Genomic DNA, 9,459 nt, shown 5'->3' with positions numbered 1-9,459 from the left:
TACAAAACTACCAGATGAAAAATGTATTCTCAGCTTAAGATCACGTGTTCGCCACAAAACACAAAATCTGTCACATTTTTGTAACATCCATGTATACACAGTCACACTAAGGACAAATATAGACTTATCATTAGTCATTTATCTGACTTGCATGTCATAGGAGGAAACCTAGGCACCTGGAAAAAGCACACATGGAGAAAACATGCAAAGTCCACACAGAACAATCCTAGATGAGTTTTGAACCTTTTTCGTTGCAAGGCAACATTGCTAAGCACCGTTCCACCGTGCGGCTCAATTCAACACAGTTTATTTATACTCAGTTAATTCACAACAGAAGTCATCCTAGGGCACTGTGCAGAGAAGCAACCAGGTCAAATTTGTATCAGCTTAAGTACTTACTAATTCAGTCCAATTCATTTTAATTACTACTACCATAATTAGTTAAATTACCTTAAATCCACAACAAACAGTCCAATTTAGTCCTATTATAAAATTGTTCCAAACAATCAGATTTAGTCAACGTTAAATTGCTGTTTTAGCTAGCTTAGTCACATGGCAAAGATGCTGAAAGTTTTAGATTACTATAGTAGGTCTAATATATAATGGCCTGCAAAGCAAATGCAGTTTTCATTCTGTTTTTTTTTTTTTACACGTATAACTTAATTTTTTGTTTTATTTTGTCTGGTTTTATTCAAGAAACCTCAACTAGAAACTACTATCCAACAGTTTTGAGCAGAAACATAATCAAATAGGTATCATCCATACATGACATGTTAACAGAGTAAAAAAAATACAAAACATTCATTTTAATCTTTGTTACTTTTTAATAACTCACATCATTTTGCCACAACCAAAGCCCTGTTGTTAGTCAGCAGCTGCAGACATATTCATCCTCTTAAAACTTTTTCAAAGAAATGGTCTGATAGTATTGTTACTCATGTGTCCTCATTGTGCTGCAACTACACAAAGACACATCCAGTTCTGAGATACCATCAAAGATGAATGATAAAGTCCAAAGTCAGCGATGTTTTCAACGTTTTAGAAGATCCATTTTGGAACATTTAAAATGGTCTGTTTACATCCATTTTTGTTTTATTTTTCTCACTGAGTTTGTTTGTCACGTTACCTTCTATTCTTGTTTGAGGCCCACTATGAACTGTACAAAGATGTTCTTTCGTAAAGGTGCATGCTTGCCTATGATCATTACGTTTGATAACACAAACTAAAGCACATTAAAATGTTGCTGCACGATACCACCAGTGGTTAAATGTCCAGGGTGCCTTCGTTCTCAAAATGACCTCATGACTTTGCTCATGTTCTGAAGTTACTATCATTTCTTTAAGAGACGAAATCTGCATGTAGACATGCAGCTGCAGGCCCGTCTCCCTAAAGCCTCCTTTTATGCACATAGATGAAAACATGAGATAAATGCTGACTTTTAGCTAACAAAAACACCGCAAGTGGACAATGACATAGTTTTCTCCTGATAGCTTTATCAAACATCAGACACTTCATCCTCCACTTTATCTGAGAATGAAGAGTTTACCTGCATCTTGGACCTTTTGGCATGTTCAGACAATGGTTCTGTAGATCCCTCTCTTCCTTTCATCTGATGAACCTGGTATGAATAGAAGAATGGACACCGACCCCACCTCTCTTTGAGGAAAAGCACTAGAAGAAACTGTCTGACCCTTATGGGAAAAATTCAGTAAAAAGAGTTGGTTTGTAAAAATGGTTACAGAATTACATGTGGTTTTTTTTTAATTTTTTGCACATATTTGTATTAAACTATATTATTTTATTACACACACACACATATATACATACGTTTTTATTTAGTTTTTTAAATAAATCTAATGCTACAAGATTTTCTCGCGTTATTCCTCCAACTCTCGCGAGATTTCAATACAGGAAACGGAGAAGGTCAAAAATTAAACATGGCGGCTCGCAGCATGTTTAGATCTGTTTGGTTGTCGTTTGCGGGCTTAAAGCTTTGTGCTACTGGCACCAACTCAAATCCAGTTTTAATGAGAAATGCTCCCCTACTCTCCGCTTTAGCCATCCAGAGCAGAGGGATCCGCGAAGGTGAGATTTACCTTAAAACGTTACGATTTTATCTACCCAGTTCTGTTAGCATGAGGCTAGCACGTTAGCATATGAAGGTGTCTGGTTTGTTTAAAGTTTTGGTTTTGGCTGTGGTTCTCATTTTATCTTCTAACGAGGAGGGTCAGTTTTGAATACGGAGACGTTTTATTAAAAGGTTTTAGTCATCATGTGATTTGAGTTGTTGACAGTGCTAAGTTTAGAAAAGGTTTGTTTTATAACCTGAAATATCATTGATAGCCACATAAAATCACGTCATAATCAACATTTTTCAACAGTATAAAGATTATTTATTTTTTTAGGTTCACGTTCACATAATCTTTCAAGGAAATTGTGATTAAAAACTCAAATCTAAACCGCATCTGTTTTCTCCTTGGTAATAATGTCCTGTAGATAAAAGCATTGAGCAACGGTTTCAGTAAATAGGAGGTAGATTTGTTTCTGTGAGTGCAGCTTTAGTGAAACTTTTATGATCGACTCCTCAGAAAAACTATCATTATTTATAAAAGGGGGAAACCTTTGAAATTGTTGACTTTTTGTAAAACAGCATGGGAAATGCTTCCAATAAGATTTCACCTCAGAAAGTGTAAGAATTTTTATCATATAATGGTTTAACTGTACTCAAAGTATGTATAGTATACTCAAATGTATTTCAATCTTTTGTTGTAAATAAGATATTTTTGTTTGTGTCATTGTTTGTATTGTTATTTATGTTAAAACTTAATGCTATGCAATGTGTCATTCACAGTGACCGAGACGAAAGACGGTAATACAACAACGGTAAGCAAAACTTTGGGGATTAGCTCAAATACTCTTTTTTTTTTTTGTTTGTTTGTTTGTTTAGGGTGTTGGATAAATAATTACAGTTTTGTTCTAGTTTATATTTATAATGAATTGCAGTACAAACCGTCTTGTACACTTATGTCAGCTGTTTGACTAACTGTTGTAATGTTAAATATTCTGTTAGATTGAAGGTAAAATCATACACACACCTGAAATACCCCAGCCTCCAAATCCCTCAGCCAAGTGTCCGATCTACAAATGGAACCTACAGCACAAATACACCTACACTGTAAGTGCTACATACACCTGGATTAAATATTTATTTATAGTAAGTGTGTCGTGTCTTCAGAGTTGTTCATTTGTTCTTGCTGGTTTCCTTCTCAGGATGTTTTGTTGCTCAGTCAGTTCGTTAGGTCAGATGGAGGGATGCTGCCCAAACGAATCACTGGTCTTTGCCCTGAGGAGCATCGCAAGATTGCCATTTGTGTGCAGATGGCTCAAAGAGCAGGTTGGTGTGGGGCTGGATTTGTAGTTGTTGCAACTTAGTCCTTGTTGGGTTTTTAGTTTACCTACAGAAAGCCCCTCAGCAATGCTGGAAACATGTTCTGTATGGTCAGACCTCATTGTACACTGTTTTTTAGATGCAGAGCTGCTTTTAGTCTCATGGTTAAATGTGGTACAATTTCTGTAAATTTTTAGTCTGTATGCATCAGGACATGGGCCAAAAACCATCTGCTCTTTACAAAGTTATAGACGCACAACGTACTGTTAGTGTCTGTCTTTTGGACAGGCAAGGACAAAGTAGAAATGAATATGTCAGGATAGATAAAATCTGAAATTTAATTTCTACTTTACAACATAAATTTAGGAAACCTTTTCTTATGTAACTTTAGGATTAGTAATGCTGTGATTATGGAGTATGGAATAAGTACATGAAACAGTCCCATCAACATAGTGTTGAGTTGTTGAAAATTAGCCTGGACCTTTTATATATTTTGTGAAGAAGAAAAAAAAAAGATTTAGTATTTTATACAGCTGAGAATCCCATAAGCTCCATTCATTTAAGCAGACTTTTGAACTTTGCAGGTAAAATGTGCAATAATAAGGTATTAATCAGTTTCACTGTCAAGACATTGATAGGACTTAACAGCCGATTTGTTTTTCCAACTTTCTGGCTCACAGTGCAGTCTTTCCCAGCTACTCCCAGACAAAACACAAAATGTTAAATGTGCTTACAGCAAATTCTAGATCAGAAGGATTGGGGGGGGGGGGGGTGTGTACATCAGAGATTTTATTTGTCTCTTCCCTGCTGCTGTCAAACTGCATTGTTTGTCAAGAAAGTGGCCTAATACTGTTAGGTAATGAGAAGGAAATAGTCGGGATTAGGAATGTGCGATATGGCATATAATTCATATCACGATATGTATTGTGAAGGGTGGCGATAAGGATATATATCACGATATGTTTTTGGTATAAAACTTGCAATAAGAATGGAAAAAAAGCATAGGTTGTCCTTTGGCCATCAGTTATCTTGAATTAAGAACATTCCACTACTAGGTCCAGAGAGTTTTTAAATAATAAACAAATTAAGTATTAAGCTTCTTTATTGTAGTGCAAAACAGTGCAAAATATATCAAATGTAGTTTTAGCCATATGTTTTAAACAAAAAAATATGTTGTTAACTCAACAGTTTCCAGTAATTTCACTTAAGAAATGAACAGCAACAGAGCGGCATTTTACACTGAAAACATTTAACCCTCCAACCCTCTAGTTGGCGCCTCCTTCCGCTTTAAGGAGAGCTGACACAAAATGACTCTGTGGTCAGAGGGTCTCGCAGTAAAATCACACAACACGGCGTTCTTTTCACAAATCAGAGAACAGGTTTCTCTAAAGCTGACCGCTTACTTTAACTTTCGACGAGGAAAAAAAAAACTTTAGACGGAACACAGCGTTTTGCGCATGTGTCCAAATACGACAACACTACGACAAGCCGGCCGTAGTTAGCTTGTAGCTTCTCTACTTAGCTCTCGAAGAAAAGACTTTAACACCAGTTACGCACAGTTTTCAATATAATAATAATATATATATATATATATATATATATATATATATATATATATATATATACATACATATATATATATATAAATATATATGTTTTTTTTTTATTCTGGGTTTGGGTTTTGGGTTCTGTTAATTGCATTTATGATTCAATGCAATAAAATAAACACATTTCAAAGGTAACAGATCATTGTAAACTTTGGTTTATGATTTTAATCGCTGGATGTCTGACCCCCGGGCTGCTGGTTTTCAGAAACTGCAGCACCCTGAGCAGTTTTGTTGAATAGTCCTGCCATAGTGTGTCGTTAAATAACCTTGAGGGCAAGTGGGATTTTTTTGTTTTGTTTTCCACTCCAAGAAAAGGAGACATCAGTGGTCCTCCTTTTAGATATTTATTTGTTCAAATGTTTAAATGAAGAACTAAAAACTAGGGACGCCCGATATTGGATTTTTGGCCGATATGTTAAAACTTATTTGTCCGATACCGATATTTTATATACTTTCCTTTGTCAGAACATAGCTCTCTTATTTAGGGTAAGGTACGTCAGAAAAATATCTCTGACTGGGGATGATGTAGCGAGGCTCAACGTAGTCCAAAAATCTTCAGAATCCAACATCCTCAACGGAACAAAAACCTTCAACACCGCCAACATTTTGACTTCTTCCTCTCCGCTGTGATCAGCTCAGGTAGGCGTGCGTGACGTCATCAAGTTGTGCTGGCGCTGCAGGCATGCTTGTCACTGGGTTGTCATACAAAAACAGCGCCTTTTATATCAGTGAGTTATTTTGATGGAATGGCCGATGTTCAGTATTTAACTTTTAACGCTAATATCGGCCGATACTGACACCATGCCGATAATATCGTGCATCCCTACTAAAAACTGCTGTTTGGAAATGTTTTGAATCATCAGTAGGTGTATAATCAACAGCCCTAAAATCAAGGCAAAGCTGGTAATCAAAAGGAGTGATGGTGAAATCTTGGTTGGTCAGTTAATGTGGTACCACACTGAGCTGTGACGTCAGGGAACGGTGTATGAAGGAGGCTCCCAAATGTTTCCAGAACGTCTTGGAACATTTGCAAGGTTCTCAATATCCTTATGTGAGCTGCAGATGTACACAGCCCTGTTGCTTGGATTTTGAACATGTTAAAAAAAACTTAAAATAGTCAGACAGTGGTTGTGGGCCTGTCCAACTCTTCTCAAAAGCGCTAGAACTGTACGTTGACACCTGTATGGGAGCTCTCCTCTGACCAAAAAAACAACAACACCCCCCCCCCAATCTAAATCAAGCTCATATCGCACCTTCCAAGTCACGGTGTGACAGCCAAGGTTGTTGCAGGCTCAAAGGCATTCGCAGCAGATTTCTTTTAACTTATTAGTATGGCTCTATCCTTTCCTACATGACCTTCCTGCCCACAGCCATAAGCATCTATAACAACTCTTTAATGAAACCAGGATGATGAGTTACAACAACATTTAATTTCCCTCTGGGATCAATAAAGTATTTTTGAATTGAATTGAATGACGAGGATGCACCAGGCACAGCTTGATAGTGTTTTGTGAAAAGGGTCGCTGTTGAAAGACAGGTCATTAGGGCTAAAAACTTGTTTATACATGTCAGTTTCCATTTATTCATGACAAAAAGTATTGAAGCTAAATTTCTGTTGACTTGGTCTATGATGATCTCGGCATTGTCGACCATCGGACTGTAATCAGACTATGAGCGATTCTTAAATTTCTTACTTGGATATTTTCTTTGCAACCACCGTTGACTGGTAGTTGGATGATGTAAACTTAAAATGTGACATCTTTAATTTCTAAAACTTACTGTTTGTTTTTAGAGGTAAACCTAATTTTTTTTTTTTTTTTTTTTTAATCTGTGTGGAAGGTTTGTTTCCTGACCACAGACCCAAACTTCCAGAGGGTCACGTCCCAAAGAAGTCCAAGCCCCATTTTAACAGGTGCTGCTTTGTCTCTACTTGTGTTTCTCTCCAGTGCTTCTGTGTACACAGTGCATTAATACTGCAGAAAAAAAAAAAGACATCTTGTTTCTGTTTTACAGGTACTTGACTCGCTGGTCCATTAAGTCCGTAAAACCCATCTATAAAAGAGGATTGAAGTGGCGTAAGAACCTCATGGATGTAGGTCACCCAGCACTTAAAAACAATGTGCGTTATACTGGAAGGCCCCTCTGCTTTAAACAGTGAAAGACAGAAGGCCGGAAAAATCAGCACATCTGCTGACAGAGGATGAAGAGAAGGTTAGGCTCATTTATCTGCAGCATACCCGGATTTATGTCATAATGACGTGCAAGACCAAGCAACTGTCTTTATTCAAACTTGTGTTTATTAATCTGCGTCAGTCTTTAATAAACTATAATCAACCACACCCAGAATCATCTATCCGTTGTTTAAAAAAAGGCCTTAAGTAAACTTGCTGATAACTTTAATGTGAGCAACGACTGGGTTCAGTGATACTTTTTCAAAGTAGGTGGTATTTTGACTGTGTAAACTCAAGACAAGACATGTTTAAATAAAATGTGCATGTTTACTCTGCCTCTCAGCGTGTTTACTGTGTAACAATAGCTTTGGTGAAAGAACTAAAAAGCAGATAAGCTTGTAGACACAAACTGTTGTGGAATTGACCACTTTTGGTCATTTGAAGATTAAAAAAAAAGAAAAATGCAGCGTAAAGGAAAGACAGGATGTTTGGTTTGTTTACAGCATGAAAGGGAGGTCTACATTTTTCATCCCATCACCGATGTAGATGTATCCGTGCTGTGGGGTCATTGGAACATGGTAGAAAGTGAAGCCACGCCACAGGAGGCTGCGCAGCGTGCACACTTTGCTGGCACATTCGAACTGAAGACTCCACTGTCCTGAACACAAACGCAGGAAACGTGTAAACGGTTGATGTTAATCGCAGGAAGCCGCCTTGTGATATCTTCATTTAAAATCAAGGCTCTGGACTCATCTTTAGAAATGTTACCGTTCACACGCTACAAAACGCCAAAACACACTAATAAATCAGCCGTTGGCACTTTTGATGTCTAGCTTTGAACTCGTTTCTCAATGTTTGGGTGTGACTTGACAACATGAGGACCATATGAGTTCAGATCTGGATTTGCTACTATAAAAACATTTAATTATACAAAAGGGAGGCAATTCGAACTGATAGGACAGCTGTTCCAACACTTGTTTTTGGACCAATCTCAGAATATGATGCAACTACAAGGGAAACAGCCATAGGTGTGTTATGCAATGTGTAGTGTGCATTATTAGAGGAGGACAGCCGAAGGTGTGAATTAGGAGCTGGAACTTGTTTTGGAAAAGGAAGAAGAAGGAGGCCCAGTTCAGGGTTTCAAAGGAAAGCGCCTGTTTTTTAACGGAGCTCGGTGTTTTGTCCAAAATGGTAAACTCTTTATAATTTTCATTGCGAGCACTGAAAACAGCTGTGTGCTATCCACTGTGGTGACGACACCGCTCACATCCAAAGAGCACATAAACAAGCGCACATGTGGAAGCTTTCTTAAGTCAGACATCTGCTACACGTTTGCTTGTGGCTGCTAAACAACTTTTTTTTTCTTTACCTCTTAAGACATACACATACTTTTTACACCCAGGACCTTGCTGTGTATGTTCAGTCTGGCCTGGACTGAATCCAGCTACTAACCACACCGTCTTGTTGACATGACTGCACATAAATAAATTCGCATGACTGGTTTTACAGTATTTCTGAATTAATGTTTGCCTCCTGGGTTTGATTTTTTTTAAATGTTCAGTACATACAGCGCAGTTTGTCTGAGCTCGCCACCAGCTGTTGAACTCTGGACCTGGAAGTCTTATCAAACAGTGACGGCTGATAAAGAAACATTAACTATAAAAGAAAATACTGCATCCTGAATCAATAGTTAATTAGTCTGTGATTATCTACGGAGGATGTTAAAGAGTCATGCAGTGTTATATTTACTCATCCTTACTCACAAATGGATTAAAGTTTAGGAGTCTAAATAATTAAAGTTTAACATAAATCATCTGGTTTTAGATGAGCAAGAGATGCGTTATTGCAACGTATTTCCAGTCCATCTATAATCTGACTTGCATACCATCAAACAGTTTTTAGGTTATAATCAGTTTAACCTTTACAGGTAGCAAAATTACTGGTAAAGGGATTAAATTTGTCACTGTGTGAAGACCATGTGGACTTTTGAGCAGTTGAATCACCACACTGACTAGAATCCCACCCTTTTTTGTAACAAGATGGATGGAAAGAGAGATAGATACATAGAGAGAGAGAGATACATAGAGAGAGAGAGATACATAGATAGATACATAGATACTTTATTAATCCCCAGGGGAAATTTGAGGCATCTAGTAAGATTTTCTAATTATACAGAAAAATGACACATGAAATTAAAAAAAAAAAGCAGAATACACAACTTTGGAAAAAGACTATGCACGAGCTGGTATGGACTACTACATTCATGATTTTTACACACACACACACACACACA

At 37.3% G+C, this 9,459-nt stretch overlaps 1 protein-coding gene across 1 annotated transcript; it reads left to right on the top strand.

Moving 5' to 3' along the window:
* Positions 1–1,896: 1,896 nt before the first annotated feature.
* On the top strand, positions 1,897–7,675 carry mrps18a (mitochondrial ribosomal protein S18A). Its single transcript, XM_037685395.1, has 6 exons — positions 1,897–2,085; positions 2,852–2,883; positions 3,071–3,175; positions 3,271–3,394; positions 6,835–6,907; positions 7,009–7,675. The coding sequence occupies exons 1-6, from the start codon at positions 1,938–1,940 to the stop codon at positions 7,151–7,153; spliced, it is 627 nt and encodes a 208-aa protein (XP_037541323.1). The 5' UTR covers positions 1,897–1,937; the 3' UTR covers positions 7,154–7,675.
* The last annotated feature ends 1,784 nt before the right edge of the window (positions 7,676–9,459 follow it).

Source organism: Nematolebias whitei, chromosome 12 (genome assembly GCF_014905685.2).
Source record: "Nematolebias whitei isolate Nwh7 chromosome 12, NemWhi1, whole genome shotgun sequence".
NCBI lineage: Eukaryota > Metazoa > Chordata > Actinopteri > Cyprinodontiformes > Rivulidae > Nematolebias > Nematolebias whitei.
The sequence above is the reverse complement of the archived record's forward strand: the minus strand, read 5'-3'. Positions and strand labels throughout refer to the sequence as shown.

Bases quoted from the DNA above. Each gene is read 5' to 3' on its own strand.
- mrps18a (XM_037685395.1), top strand. From the start codon at position 1,938: ATGGCGGCTCGCAGCATGTTTAGATCTGTTTGGTTGTCGTTTGCGGGC. The intron at 2,086-2,851 runs GTGAGATTTACC...TGTCATTCACAG, and splicing joins GAGCAGAGGGATCCGCGAAG to TGACCGAGACGAAAGACGGT. The intron at 3,176-3,270 runs GTAAGTGCTACA...TTTCCTTCTCAG, and splicing joins AGCACAAATACACCTACACT to GATGTTTTGTTGCTCAGTCA.